Source organism: Taeniopygia guttata, chromosome 3 (genome assembly GCF_048771995.1).
Source record: "Taeniopygia guttata chromosome 3, bTaeGut7.mat, whole genome shotgun sequence".
Lineage (NCBI taxonomy): Eukaryota > Metazoa > Chordata > Aves > Passeriformes > Estrildidae > Taeniopygia > Taeniopygia guttata.
This window is the reverse complement of record NC_133027.1, coordinates 65,090,247-65,113,254: the sequence shown is the minus strand read 5'-3', so window position 1 is coordinate 65,113,254 and position 23,008 is coordinate 65,090,247. Positions and strand designations below refer to the sequence as shown.

Here is a 23,008-nt window from a genome sequence, read left to right as displayed (position 1 = left end):
TGAAAGGGCAGAAGAGCTGCAACACCAAGGATGAAGATGGTCAGCAGCATCCAGGAACTGGCTGCACACATCCACACACACAGGTGGGCCACACACATCTCTGCCAAACAGTGTTTTGAGTCTCAATAAAGCTCAAGCATACACTACGTAAGTAACATGAACTGAGAGCTTCAAAAGCACATTTAGTCTTCAGAACAAAATAACAATCATAAAGGGGCAAGGACACACAATTTTCTTCTTAGATTTTTTTAATTTATATATAAAAACATTTGAACTGTACAGTATTTACAGGAATTTCATTACAGATTTCAGCCCAATGATGGCATCCATTTAGAGAAATACTATTAATAAACAAGAACTTCATAGTTAAAGGACTTAACTATAAAAAAAAACACACTAAAGGAATCTACACAGGTCACCTTTCCCTGAGATAAAAGGTGCTTTGTGTTTGGTTTGTCATTTTGGTTGTGTGTTTTTGCTTTTTGGGTTTTTGGTTTTTTTAAGGCATGCTGAAACTATTAATTTGAGCCAAGTACATCTCTTACTTATTAATACTCAACTGTTTACATGGAATGACTTCAGAGCAACTGGTTATTCCAACCCTGAGAAAAACAGGTTTTCTCATGCAAGTTTCTGTTTCTGTAATCTTCTATGAAGGATTAAAAAAAAAAAGTGATTATGTTCCAGGCAACTGTCTTGCTTCCACAGATATCAGAAGATTTGACAATTTTTTTTTTTAAACTGTTACTGACTTCTGTGGAAAACCACACAAAAGCAGATTTTCTGTTCTTGTGCCAGCACACAATACTGCCACAATACTTCATTGTTAACTGCAGATCTAATAATAAAAATTACAATGTCCACTCAAGAACAAGAACCAAAGAAGTTCTTAGAAATGCTGGCAGGTAAGAGGCCAAAATAAAGTTCTCTTTCACAGGATATAATGTTTTGAGTCTTATCTCGACACCCAAATCATCTTGAAGTGAGAGGAAGGGAGGACTACTAAGCAGCCAGGACAAGAGTAAAAATCAGCTGAAAAGGTTTGAAGTGGCAAAACCTTATAAAGGCATCATACTGGATAGCTGATAAAGGGCATGAATATTAAATTATTTTCAATGTATAAACGTTAGGCACTTCCATATTATGGATCAAGGTGCTATGTATGAATATTCAGAAGCTCAAGCAAACTGCTTCATCACAAGAATATTAATCAATTAAACTCAGGTGAAAATGTATAGATAAATACTACCTGACACGTTGCCAACCACATTACTCAGATATTTGGTATTACAGAACTGCAAAAGCAAGGCTAACTAGCTGTACCTGGAAAGGCATTTCCATTCCCATCCCAAGAAATCCTCAACACTGCAAATTGCTGGACTGTATCCAAATGGAGATTACCACCATGACTTGCCCTACTCTTAGGCTTTCAACACCAGTGCTGGTAACTGCTAAAAACAGGATTGCTGGTAACAGAGCTTACTGACCCAGAAACACATCTTGTCTCACTCTGGCCTCGCATTTTCAGCTAGTAAAAGAATCCTGTGCTTTGTTTGTGCACCCTTAAACTTTCTTATTTCAGAACTACAAAAGCTGTAAGCTGGCCTGAGCAATTTAGACATCTAAACTATACCTGTGCCACTAGGTAAGTATGCAGCACACAGAACGCAGTTTGCAGGGATGGTGCTAGTTCATTGGCTTCTGTATTTACAGTTCAGAAATTTTGATTAAAAAGTACATTTAACCTTGTTTTATTTCAAGAGCAGGTCTGTTGTATATATATGTGACACAGTAAAAAGCACTCATACTGCTGTTCTTGATTTTCAGCTTCTAAAATAACACCACCTTTCCAATAAATGTGACTATCTGACATGACAAATATTTCCCATATGTTATGATGTATTTTTGTGTAAGTTCTTATTTAACATCACTGTTCTTAATGATACCTTAGCTCCTGGCTGGGTCCTTTTACTCACACTTGACTTCATGGGATTTGAAATATTCAGAAGAATGTACACTGTAGTTGTATTGCAGGGTTAAGAGAAAAGAACCTGAGATAGTCAGCTTGGTTTTAAAATGTGTCTATCTGCATTCCTGTTCCACTGTGTCAGCAAAGGAAGATCTTCCAGAACAATGAAACACTTAGATCACACAAATCTAAGATGCTAAGTCTTAGTTCTAACAGCACCAGAGTTTCCTGATACTCTGCTAAGAATTTTAAAAAAATTACATGCTTCTGACGAATCTTGGTTTTGTGGCAGATACATCAAATCCAACAACTGCCAGGGCTAATTCCTGACATTCCTGGATAACATCAACGTTTTATTTCTTTTATTGACAAAACTGGCAGAAGGAAAACAAGCAATCAAGCGCAAGGCTAAATACTCTGTAGTTGCAAAGAAAGTACTCAGCAAATTGTCTGGTCAGAAACTTCTTCCCAAAAAACAAGACTAATTTTACAGTTTCTAACGTTCCCTTTATCCCTTCAGAGCTAAGTTTAAATTAAACACTTCTCTGACATTTATAAATTCCTGAGGTATTTATTGCAATTCATATTCATCAACAAACCTCCAAACTCAGAAAGAAATTACATCAACTCCAATTTCTGCACAAGACACAGCTACTCATCTACTTTGTAGACAGCCTGCTAGGAGCTTCAGTGATGAACCACATCACTACCTGGAAAGTCAGTTTAGTTGAAGTTTCAAGTGCAATTAATGCCGATTTTCAAAAAGCCTTCTTGCAACACCAAGAGTGTTATTTTCTGCACCTCTGCCATGGGAAGACCTACACACTAGTGCATCCTAAGCAGTAAGTCACTAAGCACGGCCTTCTAGGAACTCAACCCAGAACATGACATTGAAAAAGTTGCTAGGAGGTTTCATTATGTTCGAATAAAATGCAGAAACAAATCACAGCCAGCTAACAATTACTAACTGGGCTTTCCATGACATTATAACTACAAAAGTCACCTGCTTGATTTGGTTTTTCCTAAAGTTATCAAAACCCTGGTAGGCAATCTGTTACCTTCCTGTGAGTAGTGATGGGAAAAACATTGTCTTTAAATCTTTTGTACCATTGTGGTCAATATCTAATATATACAAGAATGGATGCACTCCCGAAACTGCTGTATAAACTAACTTCACCCTAAGAATACTTATGTCACTGAGAAATATAATAGAAGCACATGACACTGGTTTTCCTTTTAAAACCACCTGCTGTTAACAGGCTAACAATTCTGATAATCCTATAGAAATGTATTTTAAAACAAACCCACAATTTTGGGTGAATGAACCAACTTGTACCCATACAGTGCTCTTTTTTTCTGAACTAAACTTCATTAATAATTGCTATAAACATTTCCAACAAATAGAAAATACCTATCAAATCTTGATTAAAGGGAAATAAATGGATTGCATGGATTTCAATATGAAAAAATATAATATAAAATTCTAATTCCTTAGTTTTCAAAACTACAACTCTACAATACAAAATTCAGAAGGCTGTCAGATGACAATTAAAACTTTTGACAATAAAACTTCATCACACTATTTTCGATTGTCTTGAGACATATTTTTAGAGGGTGATTTTACGTAGATCCCAAGTTATGCTATTTAAATGGGGAAAATAGTGATTTTCATCCTGCTAGAAAACATGCTTGGAAGAAAATCTATTTATTTCTGGTTAGAGAACATATGGTTCTAAAAATTAGGATAAAAGCGTCCCAGAAGAAACCAGGCTTTTGAATTTTGAGGACATTTTCTAAAGAATTTGTGCAACCACCCATTAGACATTTTTTTTTTCATTGATGATCACTCAGCTTGCTAATATATTGTGCCAGAATGTGACATGGTTACTCACACCACTAGGTGTTCCAAATGGGTGCTGCTGTGCTGAAGTTAACAGCAAAGACTACAAATAACTGGCACTTTCACAGAATTGTCAGGGTTAGAAAGAAACCTCTGGAAATCATCCAGTCCAACTTGCTGGCAAGGCAGGGTCACCTACAGCAGGTGACACAGTTCAGGTGGGTTTTGAATGCCTTCAGAGAGGGGAAACTCCATGATCTCCTTGGGCAGTCCCTGCCAGTGTTCTGCCACCTACCCTCAATGCAAAGAAGCTTCCTCTTTGCATGTTGAGGTCAACTTCTTTTGTTCTTAGTTTATGGCCATTAATTCTTACGTCTTTGTCATGGAATAAAATTCTTAAAATACACAGGAACAACTTATAGGCATAATCTTATTTAAAAGAAATAAGAGCATTTAATATAGAAATACTCTTCAAAAGAAAAAGATAACCAAGAGGATACCTTCAAAAATTGTAAAAACTCTCAAACATTTCTTGCACATGTCTCTCAATCAAGTGAAGGATTTCTTAAGCATTATGTTCATTGAACTAATTTTGAACAAGACTTGAAGCAGAAGTGAGTAATGGTACAGCTGCTGTTTTGTAGTCAATGGTATGTTTTCTATAGAGTATTGTTAAAAAACACAACACTATTTCAAACAGGAAAAAATGAGTTATAGCATATATAAAGGCATTCTTAAAAGTGGTTATTACAGATTTTCCCCACTCTTTTTATGCCATTTTCAAGTACTATCTTCAATTGTACTTGTTCTGATCAGTAAACAACTTGTAGATGTTCACAATTTAACCTAGACTTTCCATAACCTTCAGTAATGCTGCTCTTTCTCAGCTGTGGTTAAGCACTTCAGTTACCTTGGCTACTCAGTTGGCCTGTAAGCATTCACAGGCTGTTCTTCACCAACATCTATCATCAACACATCTAACGGAACGTGAGGCTTGTCATAGCCAGAAAACTTGAAGCACCTGCTTGGAGTGACTGTTGACTGTGTTTCTGTGGTAGAAATCTCTGACTCTGAAGACTTACTGCATATATCCACTTGGCTACTGTTAGAAATGAAATAACTCTCTTTTACTTCGCAATTTTGTTCATCAGTATCAACAGAGACCTCCTCTGTGCTTTCCTGAATAGGCACCTCCTCTACTTTGGCTGGTGCCTCTGGGGAAGGGACAGAAGATTCTCCATCGCAGGAATTCACAGGACTAACAGTTTGTTCTTTTGGCTCTATCTCCAGCAAGGTTACTTCACCAATCACTGGCAAATCTGAGAGGCGTGATGTTACAGATATATACTTCCCCTCTGATCTTGGTCCCATCAAGGCGCCTGTGTTCAGGTTTCTCATCACACTGACCTTAAATGGGAAAAAAAACCAAACAACTTTGAGTTTAAAATTTGGAAAAATATGTAAGTTGATAATAACAAATTTAACATCATTTTAACCAATTCCAAAACAAAACTGCAAAATTAAAATCGGGCACAGACACTGGCCTATGTCCATAAGTTTAACTGTTCCAGTAACACTTGTATGCAAGATCTCAAAAATGCTTTCTCTGGGCAAGCATATTTGTAAGGATCAAATCCATTTCATGTCACCCACTATACTGTGAAGTTTCCAATGTAGAGGAAAACAGCAAAAGACAACAAGATAATACTCTTCAGCTGGGGAAACCTTTCATACTCTATAGTTAATGAGTGTAACTTACAGTGCCTGTGATAATTTCTGGTATCTGTCTTAACCAGGAGGGAAGTGAACAACACACACCCAGTAACTATGCTGAAGTCTCTCAACATACTTCACAGAGCCAATAAGCAGTCTCTCAAGGCTGCAAACTTTCATGTTTCACTTTGAAATCCCTCCACAGGTTGGTAATATGAATTCTTTCAATGGCCAGGCCCCAGCTTGTTTTAAACATTTACAATATGCCTTCAGGCTGCTTATTATTAAATTATTTTTAAAATTTAGACTTTTTTTTTAATATATTTTCAAGAGTACATACAAATGAAAAACAAAGTAGAGTAAATTTTTAGCTATTTGATAGTGTTCCCTAAAGATAATAGAACACCTAGGGAGAAAGAGTTAATAATGTTCTTTCACAAATTTTGTAATTCACTATGTTTGTGTATCACACAATATCAAGTATTATAGATCCATGAATTTCTTAATAAAGCACACAATCACTGTTTTTTCAGATACTCTGTAAAAAAATAAACTGCCTGAAAATTCAGATGGAGGCAAATTTGGAAGAAAGAGATATATACAGGAGAAGGAAAGACAAAGTAAAATAACAATAAGAAAAATTACAAATAGACACAAAGAGCATCCCAGTCTGTACTAGTGTAAAAACTGAGAGGGCCATCAAAACCAGATGGTCCAACCTGACTCTGCTTTTCAAGAGTCTTCTCTGATTTAAAGGTTGTGAGACTGTAGCTTTACATTCATACCTTCAGAGTGTGCTGACTTCATCAGAAACTGCTTTAATCTCTCACTTCAGTCTGATTGTCTTACCCCTCAGTAGCCCTGATACCTGTTGATGCTACTCTGTGGCTAAGGCTGGAGCCATAAAAGCATTACAATTTAGGAAAACCAACCAGCCAAACACCACCACAAGTCAAGCAAACACTCCCTGAAGAGCAGTTACTGGCCATCTAAGTTAGTTTTACAAACAGCTGTGTGAACATCACTAAGGTGAGGAAATCCCCTAAGGAATCAAGGGTTGCCACTGAGAAGTGCATTCAGGTGGCTCCTAGCACACTACAACTAGCTGCCACTCAACCATCAGTGTCTCTGGAGCTTCATTTTCTGTTCTGGAAACAGAATACTACATAAAGAATATTCAGACTAATTTTCATGAGAATTCATGGAAATGCTTAAAAGTTAGTTGCAAGTAACAGATTACAATCAATAATGGGCATATACTGGAAATGTTAAGAGCACCTTAAAGGATTAATGTACTTTTTGAGAATCTCTTTAGACAGGTTTATTGGATATATATCCAAAATACTGGGTATTTATGCTATACAACACTGATCTTGAAGTTGCCAGCATCTATAGTTTTTTGGGATGGGGGTTAGCAAACATCTGACTCCAATACTCACCTATATAATAATAATCAGCACGTGACAAGAGAAGGTAATTCTCTGTGTAAGGTGGAATACTTGAGGAATGTGAATTACAACAAAGTATTACAGAAACCATAGTCAAAAGCTGCATTTTCAGCTTTCCATCTCTCCCCATACTAGTATATGCTAAACTAAAGTTAAAAACAAAACCCAGTCAGTTCTTGTTTCTATCCTTTTAGGATTTTCAAAGAGCTCTAAAAAAAAAAAAAATCACAGTCCTAAAATCTGTTAAGGGATCACCTTGCATTCTACACAGGTCTGGCATTTCACAGTGAGCGCCGGCAATACTTCAAGACTTTGGGGATAAAATACATACTCTCAGTATAACTACATATAAGACTTCTCAAAAATGGAAATTTTTATCTTGACAAGTTTCTGACCAAGGCAAGATGGTGCAAAGACACTCCTATTCCCATTCATGAAAGAAGGAAGTGATCAGAAGAAAAAACTCCTGTGTGTTTCCCGGTATCAAAGATTTTTTAAAAGTCACTGAGTCATGACTACAAGACAATTCAGCAACTCATGCAGTTGTTTCTAGCTTCAAAGATAAGAATCAATTTATTACAGTAACTGAATGCTTATTACAGTAACATTTAAAAGATCTTAAGTAACAAGTGTAATTAAGATACGTTGCTATTTGAAGTACTTACTATAGCTAAGTTATTATTTTTCTTTTATTCAAATTACCTAGGAAACTGACAGCTAGTGATGGGTATCAGCAATATTTCCTGGCATGTGCAGGTACTCACATAACTTCCCATCTCAAATAACAGCACCCAAGCTTTCAGGTCTTTCACTGTCTCAACACACTAGTGAGACACACTGCTGAAAGTCAGGCTCAAGGGCACAGCTAAATAACATAGCCCAAGGAATCCGTAACAGTTAAGGTAATTACCAATTCTTCCTTAACTTCCTTTTCTAATGATGGGTCCACCTATGAATTCCAAGTAATTTTCAGGTGTACATTTCATGAAGGAGAGTTTCCATTTCAACCGCCTCCATTTCAACCCTTATTAGGATGATGGCAAAAATATTTGTGGCCTTTGCATGGTTCCACAGAACATAAATGCTATGTAAATTTATAAAGAGAAACTATGTGACTGCCCCCTAGAGATGCTCACAGGGGAAAAAAAAATTCACAAAAGAAATTAAGCAGCTTCTCTCTTGTAAGATAACAATTATTTGGGGCAAATATCAATCAATATTTACAGGAACAATTAATTTTTCCAAATCAAAAATACGTGTTGTATAACCAAGAAAAAATAGAGCTGCAAAGAAAATTCCCAAGTGTTTTCTGAATATCCGTAAGTGTTCTACAAAGAGCACAGCCTTGTCATTCCTGTCAGAACCAGAAAAAGCACCAGCAGAAAACAGAAAAGTAGGCTTAAGTAAGAATCAACTTTCACTTTTCTCTTGACAGTAAATGTTTTCTACTCCCAAAAATATTTGCTGCTCTTCAAAGATAAAAGACACTGAAGAAAAAGACAAGGAAGTTAAAGCACAGAGAGAGATGACCACAGCACATCAGAAAATTATGGTCAGGTTCCTTTAAAAGTGGGTAAGCCCTTATCACAAATATTAGAATAAAAATCTAGTACAGGAATAGCCACAGGACATGCAATGACTGAAGACAATGGGTAATAAAAGACAGCCTCCTGCAATACTTTTTGCCAGATAAATGAAAAGGAGTTTTAACTACAGCTGAACTGCTGAAACCGATTCCTTTGATCCAGGCAGAAGACTAACATGACATCTTGTAAAGGAATCTGTCCCATTTCACATATGCATGCTCCTGGTAGGATCCTACTGTATATAATGATGTTTAAACATTTAAAAAAACATGTTTTCTGATTAAGACAATCAGTCATTGCCTGTATCAAATGACAGCTGCACTGTGGAAGTAGGACCAAGACATGACTGATATGTAATTCTTGGGAGTCACAAACAGCATAGAAAAGACAGTATAAAAGCTCTGGAGCTCTGATTGGCAATGGATTTTTTCCCGTTCTCCGAGTATATAAGACTCACAAAGTAGCTGCTTAATGGATACTCTTTCTTATTTCTCCTTCTGTTGGAAAATTCCAAGTTGCTTGAAGTCACTCAAATGATGTTTTAGCATTGACTTAAAGGTGCCAGGAAGGAGAGCACAGAAAATTAGCAGTTCTAAGGTAGGAAATCTTGCCCAGCCTTTTAACAGATGGAAAAACTCCCTAGATGTTTTATTTTCAGACAAGCTCAGGTAAGGCACAATGATCATCACCTGTACAGAAATAAATGCCTAGTACATATTCAAAGGTCAGTGACAGGCTCCAAGTACCATTAAATCTGTAGAGATAATGGCATAAAATTAAATGTATTATTCATATTAATTAAACTGTTTCTTCATTGCTTTTAATTATTAACCATAAAATAATTATGCTTAAGTTATTAACTGCTCATTTTACATTCCCACAGTATTCACATTACCTGTATTGGAACTACCTCTATGGCCTCTACAACTTATATTTGTCATTAGAGACTTCATTGGAAATGGACAGAAATACAGAATACCCCGATTTGGAAGGGATCAACAAGAATCGGCATCTACTTCCTGACTCCACCCAGGGCAACCTAGGAGTTAAACCACACATCTCAGAACATGGGCCAAATGCTTCTTGAATAGGATTTGGGCAGTGACCACTTCCCAGGGAAGCTTGTCTCAGTGCCTGACCATGTAGCTAACAATATTTATAAATAGTTATAGGCTTTATTCAGCTCCTTAGCAATAAAATATGATGTAGCACGTCAACCATACTGTGGTACTGGAACCTAGGAACCACAAAGTAACATCTAGCCCAGTAGAATGAGAATATGGGCACACACATGAGCTTCTAGAAGGTGAGGTCAAGCTGGAGCATGCATCAGGAAGCTCACAGGTGTTAATAAGAAGCACACATTCTATTTGTGATATTCTGTTTCCTGGTCTTTTAGAGGAGATATCACAGTGCTACTGGAAAGCCAAAATAAATATGAATCCATTGAGCACAGCAGTGCAATCCTGCATGAAACATCCTTTGCTACAATGAATGGTCTTCAGAGAAATTACTTCTGTGTGTACACAGGACACAAAGTTACATATTCAGACAAGTGCACACTGGTGTGAACATGACAAGTCGTCTCCAGCGTCTGCTTTGATATTGGGGCCTAGCTGCAGATGTCAGAGAGGTTTCTTTCATCTGATTTTTTAAAGTCTACAGTGTGAATGGCTACCTCCAAACAGTCCATGGCTACCTCCATAGTCCCCTGGCTCCATCACAGTCCATGGAAAGCAATGGGAATTTTAGAATGCATTTTGTCTGACCAAAAGTGTATGGACTAGATCACTGCTTTACTACAAAGGGACCACCTCTGGCTTGGATATCTTCATTTAGTCGGAGCAATCTCACCTCCTGATATTATATTCTAAAGAACATAGATTCCAGAGGAATCTTGGGCATTGACTATGGAGAGGCCATTTAAAAGGATTTTGAAACTGAAGACCATGAAATCAAAGATTGTTGTCTACTGTCTCTATAAATGAGACTTCCTCCATGCACTGAGAAGACACCCTTGCTGTGATTTCTTTTTACTACTGCCTCAGGTGGCAGCTCTTTGAAGTTGTGTAGTTCATTCCTTGTGACTATCATGACACCAACAGAATATTACAATAGTTCTTAGATACTCCACTTTGGCCTGACACGTAACCAAGGAGTGCTGCTGCTCTTTAAGGAACATCCACTCTGTTTCCTAAGGATGGCTACAGGAAGTTTTTAAGATAGAACAGCTGTTGACTTCTCTTCCCTGTGACTGCTCAGTGTGAGAGCAGACTTCCACATGTCCTTCTTCCCTCTCCCTACAGAACTATTACTCCCTACCCTTACTCTGCACATTACTAAGAATACTGTAGCAATTAGCAGAATTGCCAACACTACCATTTAATGCAAGAATCTCACAGCTCCCGTGACAGGACAAAAGAACTGGGCACAAACTGAAACACATGGAATTTTTTCTGAAGGTAAGAAAAACTGTGAGGGTGGTATAACATTGGAATAGATGGCCCACAGTAACTGTGGGGTCTCCTTCCTTGCAAGTATTCAAAAGCTATCTGGATATGCTCATGGCTAACCTGCTCTTGCACTTGAGCAAAAGGCTTTGGGTAGATGACCTCAAAGTATCTTCTCACGTCAGTGATTCTGTGGTTCTCTGTCTCTGCTACTAGAATGAACACAAACCTGCCTAGGTATGCACACACTGAATTTCTAAGAACCAAGTTCTCAAACTAGACCAACTACTGCTACTTCAATTAAAGACAGACTGAAGTCTAGCCCTAGAAAACTAAGAGGCATCTGGTTTAAAGGCTATCAGAGTATTAGACTGGCATAAATTCTAAATATCTATGAGACCATGATAAAAAAGTAAAAAAAAAAAAAACCCCAACCAAACCCAAGAGATTGGCATAAACATACAGTAATTACAGAACTTACCAAAGACTTAGGCAGCTGTATGTTGTTTTTCCTCAGTTTCTTGCAGCCACAATATAACGTCAGTAGTACTGTCAAAATCCCAATAACAACACACAGAATGATGATACCATGTGTACCTAAGAAGTTAAAACAAAATCTACTAGGAATTTTGGAAAAACCACTGCTGTATCATTTTAAATAATTTTAGAAATTGTAATAGCTCAGAATGCTTTGTTGTAATGTGCAAATTTGTCAATCTACTACCTTTTTTCACTCAGGAAAACTTAATCCATAAGACTTTATGGAGTAAATAAAAATGAGAATGAAAGAAGCTTTTCAGTTTATATAAACATAATCACATTTTTATATAAATAAAGGAACTCTGCAACTAATTTTTTGTTCCTTAGGAATGACAGATGGGGATAATGGTATTTGTGCACCTTCTATGTGACAGCATATTAACTGACATAACTATACAGAGTTTATGTACAATAAAAATAAAATATGATATCTTCCAAAGCACAGAATTGTTAATAATTACAGTAGGACTCCACTAATGTGTCTCTCCTTAATGCCCTCCCTCATCCAGCTGCTCCTGTGCGTTCAAGAAGACTGCTTCTATCTATTTTATCTCTTTGCTGAAATTACAAGCCATGATGAAGTACAACCACAATGTCTGTAAGAGGTTCAGAGTTAAAAATTTGGGTTACTATTTTCCTTTTGTTCTCTTTAATTAAGAAAAAGACAGTAATATCTTAATTTAATGACCATAAGCTTATAGTCACCTCCAGTTAAAAGTCTATACATATTTCCCTCAGGGATGAGGCTGAGCAAAAAGCCAGTTGCTAGAACGGATAATGCCTATGAAAACCACATAGCTCAGTGAATGATCCATTTGTCATTTTTTAAATTACACCAGTGTTCATGTACAATAGAAATACCAACACAGGAAAAATACCCCAAAAAAATTCAGGGTCACTTGAAAACAATACATGATTTGTAAAGCTCAGAATTGTCAAAGTGCATTTGGAAAAGATTGACTAAGCTTTCCCTACTTTTTCTATTCTCCCAAAGGCACCCCAAACATCAAATACTTGCTAGATCAGATCTGTCTTCAGATTCAGTATTTTTTTAATATAGCATTTGAATCCTCTTACTCGATGTCTGCCTGAGAGGAGCAGGAGTGCAGCTTTCCTCTGATGGAGTGCCAACCATCAGAGACTCAAAAATTCCTTTTGCTGAAACACAGTAAGTGGAACTTTCAGTAAGAACTGGGATTTTGAGGCTACACTTATGCATTGTACAGTTGTCCTCATAGAGCTCTTCAGTCTGAAAAAAAAAAGGAAGATGCATTATAATATCTGACTCACGAGAACAGTGTTACAGTACCTACCACTACTTCAAAAAATGTTACAATACTATTAGATGTGTTTCCTACATCACTCATATGCCTTGCAAAAGCTGTGTGACCATCAGCTTACTGGCTACCTTAAGATGTTATATTTGATCAGAGCATAGTATTTTCCACCTAAAATTTTTTGCTATTCATAGTAGAGATTCACATTTATAAAACTTGCACCTGGATGCATATGAAAAGCTAACTGTAAGTAAACACACCTGTTGTAATTTTCCTCACCTTCACCCTCCATGATTGCTAAATAATCTTGTATAAATACCTTGAAAGGCAATTTTCTTAAATGAAGTATCTCTTTACACAAGTGAGAGGGGCACAAATTATCAGTGTTTTAGCATGTATGCAGAAACAGCAGCATGTTATTGAGTAACACTTATCTTGTGTACAGTTAATGCAATAATCTAATTTTTGTTGCAAGCACTCATTTGGACAACTAAAATACAGACCTTTCATTAGCATATCTCATTGTAAAGGGCTCAACATTTTAGGTGTTCAGCTGTTTTCTTGGTACCTGTTAGCTCCATGCGTCATAGGCATAAATCCCTTGTATAGGCATTTAAGATAAACAAATGTTTTTAATTTTATTTTTAGAACCTACCTCATTTTCACTACCCTGAACAGTCACCAAGTACGCAAGATTTGAATAAATGTCTTCAATACAAGAAAGAGGGAATACAGGATGGTAAATATCAACCATGATTTTATCACCATGTCTTGAGATATTCAGTTTTGGCGGTCCTATTTTTCCTGCAACATATTACACCATTGCTATTAGTCCAAAGTTTTTAACATAAAATGTGGTATTTATTGTTAGCTTTCCAAAATTCATCAGAGATTTGAGAAAAACTACATCTTTATCTCCATGCTGTGAATATTGCATAGGTGTTGGTAGGACCTCTCTGTTGCTTACAATTAATGGAGGCATTTGGATACATTAACTAATCAGCTTCTAAATAGAAACAGATTGTCCATGATGAATTTAACTACTAAATAATTTAACTTTCCAACACACATAAGGCCATAAAAATTCAGCTGACAACAGAAAAAACTAACAGCAATTAAACATATACATGAACGAGAACCAAACTCAAGATCCTGCTGACCAGATCCCACCATAAATCACTTCAGTTAAAAACAATACTGCACTGAAACAAAGGCTATATGAAAAGCTAAACAAATCTCACTATGAGCACCATTTGGAAACTTTGGATTTCCCATGGCAATGCCCTATGTGAATTTTTCGTGTCTAATAGTCTGACTGAATATAAGTTTCTTGTTCACTGGAAAAAGGATTTTGTCTCTTTTCTCCATATATGGCTACCAAATTTCTGGAAACTGTCACACAGAGCATTACCACCATGACTTGCTCCTTTTGTCAAACTACAGAAACCAGCCACTATTTCAACTACTAGGACTGCTGAGTAGCAACGGAATCATAGCAGAAAGCAAAGAGGGACTCCACTCCTTCAGCTCCAGCAATACAGGAATAGATATAATTCAGACAGAAACTCATGGGCCAGCTTCTCCCTGAAAGCTGTATGTTTGGAATGGAGTAAGCATGGTAAGAAGTCTCTCAGTCTTTCCTGACTTTGTTGCATTTCCTTTGCACTGCCTATGTAATGCCAGGGCCTGCCACACTGGACTGTGGACACAAAATTTACTTTTACAGTACTGATGTTAAAAGTCTGATTTTTTTCCAAACCAGCCTGAAGGATTTACATGAAGAACTAGTAACTTAGTTAACTAGATAACTTAGTTATCCAGTATTTATCCAGCTTTTAGTATTCCCTAGATACCTGAAGCTATCAGTACATGGCATTCTAGTGTCAAGCAATACATTGCTACTTCAGTGCTGCCTAAAGGTCCATGTTGTCTGGTGACAGTTTCCTACCCTAAACTGGTGTCTGGAGCATGGGAAGAATTCAGACTGCACCATCACCATCTTGCCTTTAGACATTTTGAAACAAATACTCAGACACCACAGAGTAAGAACTAGCAAGCACCATGAAGTTCCTACTAAGCAATCATCATGATTCCGTTAATCCTGGACTTCTGGCTTTAAGATATTCCCAAATGCAGTACAGTAACAGAGCGAAAGGAATAATTACTAACTCTCTAAATGTTTGCAAAAAATTACAAGGTTTAGTTTAGATACAACTTACCATGCCTTTGCAAAATAAACTCATTTGCCTCAACATATTCAGACTCTTGTGACCCAACAACAGCTTTAACTCGAAGCCAATGAGATGAATAAGGGTCACATATTTCCTTTGAGAGATCACAAAAATGAGCTGAAGTGTTCACACAGGTTGAGACATTCTTATAGTGACCTAAACTGTAAAACAGATCAAGTAACAATTAATACAATTTCAACTGCACAATTCTGTACAATACATTGCCTGTAACAAAAAACAAACTGTGAGCGTGGCCAGGACCTGTGAGGGCACAGATTGCCCAGGGAGGTTGTGGAGCCTCTTTCCCTAGGAGAATTCAAAAGTCAACTGGACATAATCATGGATGACCTGCTCAAGCAAGGGGTTTGGACCACATGACCTCCAGAGTTCCCTACCAGCCTTAACCATTCTATCACTTGACAAATTTTCCCTTAATTTACACTTGAAAAACCTCCACCCTACGTGACTTCACTGAATAAAAATCAAAGAATTTACCATGGACTGACTACTTTTATGTGCTTCTAGAGAATATCAGGTATAGAAAATAACAAAATAGTAAGAACTTACTTGTAAGGCTTGATTTCCACAATAAAATGAGGAGTTTTGGACATAGTTGGGTACTGCCAATGCAAAACAGTTTTGAAATTTTCAGATGTTACTACAATCCCTGTTGGTGAAGGCACTAGAATGAAGAGAACAATTACACTTTGATAAACAGACCTTTGCAAACACAAGAACAGCCAAATGTACTTCTAAATTATTTGGAAAAGGCAAGATGCTGAACACAAAAATCACAAATACTTCCCCCAGATGAACTAGTCTGTCACCAGTACAAACATCTATAAGCCCTGTAAGCTGATCTACTACCCACCTCTCATGCAAAGACAGCTTTTGTCCTCTTTGCAACATCAGATAACCCATGCCCACTGAGAGCAAGTCCATCAGACAGCGTGTATCAGGTCCATAAGCAGTGATGATTATGGCCCTGTGTTGGTCTTTTACAGATATAACAGCAAGACAGGTTGTAAGACTTTACCAGAGTTAGAGGAGATTAGCCCAGTTCCTGTAGATTTTTCTCTCTGTTCAGAAATTGAATTGGAGTGGATGAGCTGGGAGATGGTACCAGAGCTGGCGTATCAAGGATCAAGGCCAAAATACAACAGGCCTCCTAGGGTAAGCCTGGATTCCCTATGAATTTCTAACAGTGATACTTCTACCACTCCAGCAGTGTCTTCAGTAAGCTGTGATGACCAAAATAAACTACAAACATTTGTAAGGAATTTGAACACTGAAGCTATAATATAGTTCCATTTGAAGGAACGCGTTTGAAGTACACTTAGCAAACAACATCAGAGGCAATATAGTAAAGCAATCCAAAGATAAAAAGCAACATTGACAGTCTTCCATGTGCAGCAAGTATCTGTTTCAAGTAGTAATCCCAAGAGGGGTAACAAGGGAGCAGCTGCAGGGGAAGGAATAATACAGGATCCTGTAAATGCTGAAGGCTGCCACATGGCACTCAGGAAGAGAAGAGAAATTAAGGTCACTCAACTAAATTTAATTGTTACAACTCAGCTTCTCAATGTCTAGTTTGGCACCTCTAGTATTCTCAATATGGCTTTTACAAAATGCTGAGGGAACTCATATCAGACTTGCTCTTGCTCACAAAGCAAGTACTACAATTTCATTCTGTGATATATTTAGGGAAAGTAAACAATTTTCACATCCTGAGAACAAGACCACAAATATAACACATTACTGAAAGTGATACGTAGAGGCTGAGATATGCTACTGACAACCACAAACGTTTGATGTAATATAGGTCATTCTGCAAGCAGTACTATGGCTTGTTTTAATACATACAAGAGGGGTATTTCAGCTATTGGATGAAAAGGAAAATAATCATCAAATTCACAACCACAAGAAAAAAAAGGTGACAAGTTGACAGAAGAGGCATCAAGCACACAAGATAGGTGAAAGCACATAAACATTACTTCAAATATGCACTTTTAAGCCACAGTGCAGCTAGCCTTACAAAATTTTAACTTTTGTGTACCATTACACAAAATAACCTGCTTAACATAAGGGGTTGACCCAGAGCACTGAAGGAGGTAGCAAATGTTACAGCAGGACCCCTCCAGCAACTGCCTAAAGCTTGGGGAAGTTCCTGCTGATTAGTAACCAGCAATGCACTGCCTAAAGCAAAAATTAATTCAATAAACTGGACATTTCCAAGATGTAAAAATGAGACAGCTTTCAAAGCCTGATACTTGTACCTTGTGCAAGACTGAACTTCCTTCCCTCATTCTAGCATTATTGTAAACACAGAGGGATTTGTCAGCACTGCTTACACAAACAGAATTCAGCAGAAGTGCAATAACGCATGTAATAGAACAGGGCCGGATGAATCCACAATGCAGAGTTTATGGTACAGCTATCTCAGACAACAGCGGTCCTAAAAACAGCAGAAGTTCATTCAAGTCATATGTGACTTTTAAACATAATTTAGCCACTGAAATACAGACTGAAAGCACAAACTGAAAGCTTGAAAAGACAAACTGAAGAAATAACAACTAAAAATGTATTTTGAGTCCATTCCTTTTTTCGATTTCCATTAAAAACAAACAAATCCTTATACTCCCCAAGTGACACATCATAGGAAGACACTAATAAGCCACTTTAACAGGCCAAGAGGGACAACAGTTTGAACTTTGCTGTAGAGTCATGGTTAACTCATCATTTAAAGACAGATAGCTGCAATAGTAACCAGTTGCTCCCTTCTGGGCCCGACTGCGAGAAGTGTACCTTGCTTGTGCCAGCCCTGTACTCTACCTACAGCTGCTTCAGCTCACAGATTCACAGAATATTCTGAGTTGGAAGGGACCCACAAGGATCACGAAATCCAAGTCTTATGCAAGTGGCTCATAGGGGACCTGAACTCACATATCCACTTAAACTACACCCAGAAAGGGTAGCAGTTCCAATGACTTCACAAAAGTCACCCTCTGTAGCTTTTGCCACCCATGAAAATGAAGAAAATGGAAAAAGATCAGATAAATTTGCACTACCTTTGAATACTTGTGCAGTACTCTGCAGCCATATGCACTGAAAAAAAAAACCCCAAACAGAGAAAAAGGTGGCAATAAGGCAACCAGTACTCTGAAAGATGGATTCTGAAAGCAGCAAGTCAATGCTAAGGATGAAAATAATACATAAAAATAATTTAGTCTATCTCTGAAGGCTGTATTTCCTTTTTTTCTTTTTTTCTTTTTTTTTGTGCCCAACTTGGGATTCAAAGGGTTTGAAATAACAACAGACTTGACTGGGGTGTACCACACTAAATTTACAACTGTTAGGGCTGTTTAGCTCCTGTGGCTTGCCCTGAGGCTCACTTTCCTGATTGCATATTTGAGTCCAGGGCTCGGAGTCCAGTGCTCGGAGTCCACTGCTCATTGCTTTCACTGCCTGCTGTACTGCTTATCACCTCAAGTAAGGTGCCTGGGAACATTCGGGTAACAGCCATGGTGATACACATGGGCTGGCAAGTGGCCAGGGTATCGCTGCTTTCTGTGCTGCATCACACCCAGTACATAAAATGGGGGAAGAAGGAGGAAGTGTGGGACATTTGGAGTGATGGTGTTTGTCTTCCCAGTAACCCTTACCCATGATGGGGCCCTGCTCTACTGGAGATGGCTGAACACCTGCTTGCCCATGGGAAGCAGCAAATTAATTCCTTGCTTTGCTCTGCTTATGTGCACTGCTTTTGCTTTCCATATTAAACTGTCATTATCTCAATCCATGAGTTCTCCAGCTTTCACCCTTCTGATTCTCTCCCCAGCCCTGCTGGTAATGGAGTGAACAAGTGGTCCTCCTAATTATTTATATTCTCACTTCAATCTTCTCTAAATCAAACAAAACTGGCCTGCACTAAAAGCAGAGTTCAGCCATCTAAGGGCTAGACAAGAGTTAGGAGCACTGCCCAGCAGCACAGGACCAAAACCAAGCAGGAAGAGCACACTGCTCACCAGAGGCTGCAGGAGCACCAAGCACGTGCCGTGGGAGGAATGGAAAATGTCTGTCAGAGCAGTGGTTCTGCCTTCTGCCACATTCCCCTTCAAGGCAGCACATCTGGGTTAGCATGGCCCCTCTCTGTGCACTTCTGGCAGGCCAGGCACCAAACAGGTCCTGCTCCGAGGGGAGCTGCCTGTTGGCTGTGCTTGGCTGGGAGCTTGGCAGACTGAGAAGCACCAAGGAGCAAGGTGATAAAGAAATTTTGTACCTGCTAGATGACTGGCTTTCTTTAAAGAGGCAGCAACCACGAGGTTTATGTGAAAATGCTTGCATGTGCTTGTCTTGGCCAACTTTCATTTATTCTTCCAAAAGAAACCAAGGACATACATTTTTCTTGTAATGCCACTCCCATACCTGAATGGTACTTCCTTAAAAAAGTTACTGAAAACAAGCTTAAATTACTGCATGCAACAGCAATTTATGCAGAAAACTTCTACCAGAAGTTCTCAAAAGAACTCAAATTCACAAAGGTATTAGTTTACAAATTAAATTAATACCATGACTAGTGTAAAATTTAAAGCTACTAATTTTTTAAGTATTTACTGCAATGAACTTAAATGATTTCTCAAGTATCATGAATAAACATTATACACAGTAGGTTGAGCATTTTTACAGATGCCATTTACAGCAGAATTTTATTTTCTAAGGGCTCAGAAGTTTGACAATGTTCTATGGAGTTTTTAAAATCATTGTTTATGACAAAAATCTCCACAAGGCTGTAAGCTGTACTAAGAGGAGAGGTAGACTGAGATCACCATCTTAAGAAAAACCACAGCAAGTTGCATGTGATGGACACTTAAAAAATGGATGCAATAATACAAGCTAAATATTGATTTATCTATGAGTGTTCATTCCTTTTGTTATAGCTGAGAAGTGTTGTAATAGATGATATCTAAATACAGCACTTTCTACCATCTAATTTGTTTTTGTTTGCAGCTTGACAGTATATGAATGTCAGTAACCTGAATCATAAACGACTCAAGGCCACTATGATTATCACACACAATGGGAAGTCAGCTGCCTAAATGAACTACAGACATCCTTGGAAATGTGGCTTACAATGTGCAGCAAGCACCTGCACCACTACCACAGCCTCTAAGTCTTCTTCACCTTGACCACAGACCTTGTCTTCCACGATACTAAAATAAAGACCGAGAGTTCGCATCAGTAAGCGCCCAGCTCCACTGTGGGGTCAGAGGCCTGTCAATGCAGGCACATTAGGCACTCAGCTGCAGGAAATGCAGATGTTCCAACTGCTCCTGGGTTGCCTGGCATCATTCCCTTTCTAAGGAAAACGGTTTCCTACAACAGAAGATTAAGATGACTGAACACTTCCTCATTACACACTCAGCCTCGATATATGTATTATACTACTGGCACATTGAAAGCCCTATAAGATTTAAGGTGAAAAAAATAATCATACAACTGCTACCATGGAAATTCTGGGCTCCTTGGTACAACAGAGACATGAAGTTCGTGGAGCAGGTCCAGCAGAGAGCTACAAAACTGACCAAGGAATTGGAGCATCTCTGTTATGAGGAAAGGCTGAGGGAGCTGGGCCTGTTCAGTCTCATGAGGAGATGATTGAGAGGGGATCTGGCAAGAAGACAGTTTCTCACTGGTGAGAAACAAGCAACAGAACAAGAAGCAAAGGGCAGAAACTAATCTACAGAAAGCTCCACCTGAATATGAGGAAGAACTTCTTTACTATGTGGGTGACCAAGCACTGGAACAGATTGTCCAGAAAGGCTGTGGAGTCTCCCTCACTGGAAATACTCAAGAACCATCTGGATGCAATCCTGTGCCATGTGCTCTAGGATGACCATGACTGAGCAGGACAAGGTTGGACCAGATGACCCACAGTGGTCACTTCCAACCTGACCCATTCTGCTATTCTATATGTCACAGCATCATAAACATAGTTCAGACTTCCCTTTCTACCTTAATTCTTCCCCTGTAGGTCAGCACATCTGCTTGCATCAATAGTATAACAAAGTAAGTCATTACATATAAAACCACCATTTTCATTCAACTAATACACAGAATTGTCAATTAGAAGTCCCTTCATGATGCTTTTGTTCACTAAAAAGAAAGGGTTTATCTATAGTGGCTGTGACCAAGCTGAATGCAAATCACCAAGAAAATACTGCCGGAGTTCTCAAAACTTAATTAAAAAATACATTCTGCTCCTTTGAGCTGAGGGCTTGCTGCACCTGCACGAAGAAAAGTGAGCTTTCTGTTTTTAGCACCATTAGTCCTTATCAGCCAAAGCTAAGCAGACTTCCAAAGCATGGTGTGGCCCATGCCCAGGAGCAATCAAGTTCTGTCACTTCACCTGGCCATGAATCTGAACTCAAAGAAATTGCCATTTGCAGAATCCAAGGAGCCTGGGCACACAGCCAGCTCTCAGCAGTCTCAGTAGAAATTAAATGCGTTTCCTTTTGACTATTAGACAGCAACCTCTGTTTTTAATTAACTTTTCTAGTTTAAAATGAAAAAATGAAACTAGTAAGCCTGACTATTTCTTTCGTAGTTAACTTGCCGTGCAAACAGAGACACAATGCTGCTCTCCATTGGCAAGCCACTCCTCCCCAGGAGCGCTTCGCCAAAATGTGCGTGTTCCAGGCCGTGATCCCGGCACCTTCTTTACACTCCCTAGTCCTGTGCTTCCCATTTTCGCACCGAAATTCCCAGTTTCTCTACTTCTTTGTACATACGAAATCATAAAGCACGGCGCATCAGGCCTGTCTCACGCACACGCCGCTCCTGTCTGAGTGCCAAAAATGTTCGAACAGCCGAAACACGGCTGATGTCACCAGCGCGCCGCCGGCGCGCTACCGGACGGCCTCCGGGGCCCGGTCGAACGGCGCACCCGGGAGAGCTCGGCCGGGTCCGGGGCGCTCGGGGGGGAGCCCCGGGGAGCGGGGGCTCCTCCCGCCGCCCGGCCGCTCGCACTGCCCCGACGGCTCCCTGTGCCCGCAGCGGGCGGCGGCAGCCACGCGGGGCCCGGCCCCACCGGCGGCGCTCGGTCCCGGAGCGTTCCGGCACAGGGCGCGGCACGGCCGGTGCCGGTGCCGCCGCCCCTCGGGTGACCCGTGCTGCCTCAGTCGGTCTGCCTGCCCGGGCCGCGCCATCCCCCGCCTCGCCCCGCCCGTTACCTGCGGGCGGCTGCTCCTCCTGGGAAGCCGCGCTCCGGCGGAGCGCCAGCAGCGCCGCGGCAGCCAGGAGGGACAGCGGCAGCCACATGGCTCTCGGCGGGGACCGGGCGAAGCTGCCCGCACACAGAGACCCCGGCGCTGCCGGCCCCACGCCCGCTCGCCGCCCCGCCCCGCCCGGCGCCTGCGCCGGCGGGAATGGGCGGGATGCCCGGCAATGGTAGCGCGGGGGCGGCGCGGGGTCACCGCCGGACAGCGCCCGAGGGGCGCCGCGGGAACGGCGGGAGGGGGGAGCTGCGGAACTGCGGGTTGGCGGCTGCCCAGCAGTGTGGGGGATGTCCGTGCCCCGCGATGCCCGCGCTGGCTTTGTCCAGGCTGTGTTTTAAGTGCTGGTGCTGGGCCATACCTGTCAGCCCCAGCCGCTTGGAAAGCACCGTCCAGCTCGTCATGTTGCGACTTATGCTCGCTCCCCGTTTCGTAAAAAACACGAAGTGTTCACCCTGTGGAGTGTTTCAGAAACAGCAGCTGAACTCGTACACGTAGAGAAATCGTAATTTATGCTGGGAGGCTTTATTTTTTTTTTTTTTTTTTTGGAAATAACCTAAATGTATATGCACTTCAAAAAATCGAAGTTTGCTGAGTAGGATGGAGGCTGCAGTTTTTGCCACCTTACTGTTCCCGTGTCTCCTATCCAGTGTCCCAATGCCAGCTAATTCTGCATCTTAACC

The 23,008-nt window shown here is 39.8% G+C and overlaps 1 protein-coding gene across 2 annotated transcripts; it reads right to left on the bottom strand.

Moving 5' to 3' along the window:
• Window positions 1-230: 230 nt before the first annotated feature.
• Window positions 231-22,744, bottom strand: IFNGR1 (interferon gamma receptor 1). Of its 2 annotated transcripts, none has more exons than XM_072927014.1 (7): window positions 22,687-22,744; window positions 15,622-15,736; window positions 15,043-15,215; window positions 13,479-13,627; window positions 12,624-12,795; window positions 11,488-11,603; window positions 231-5,216 (listed from the first exon to the last, which is right to left on the bottom strand). In XM_072927014.1, the coding sequence occupies exons 1-7, from the start codon at window positions 22,727-22,729 to the stop codon at window positions 4,725-4,727; spliced, it is 1,260 nt and encodes a 419-aa protein (XP_072783115.1). In that variant the 5' UTR covers window positions 22,730-22,744; the 3' UTR covers window positions 231-4,724. The 2 variants fall into 2 exon arrangements, with proteins under 2 accessions (XP_072783115.1, XP_030123996.4); XM_030268136.4 differs by lacking the exon at window positions 22,687-22,744 and adding an exon at window positions 22,284-22,485.
• Between the last annotated feature and the right edge of the window lie 264 nt (window positions 22,745-23,008).

Excerpts from the sequence above, each read along its gene's own strand:
- IFNGR1 (XM_030268136.4), bottom strand. The coding sequence starts at position 22,371 with ATGTGGCTGCCGCTGTCCCTCCTGGCTGCCGCGGCGCTGCTGGCGCTC. Across the intron at positions 15,216-15,621 it reads GTGGAAATCAAGCCTTACAA|TTTAGGTCACTATAAGAATG; the intron begins GTAAGTTCTTAC and ends TCTGTTTTACAG. Across the intron at positions 5,217-11,487 it reads TACAGCTGCCTAAGTCTTTG|GTCAGTGTGATGAGAAACCT; the intron begins GTAAGTTCTGTA and ends TTCCCATTTAAG.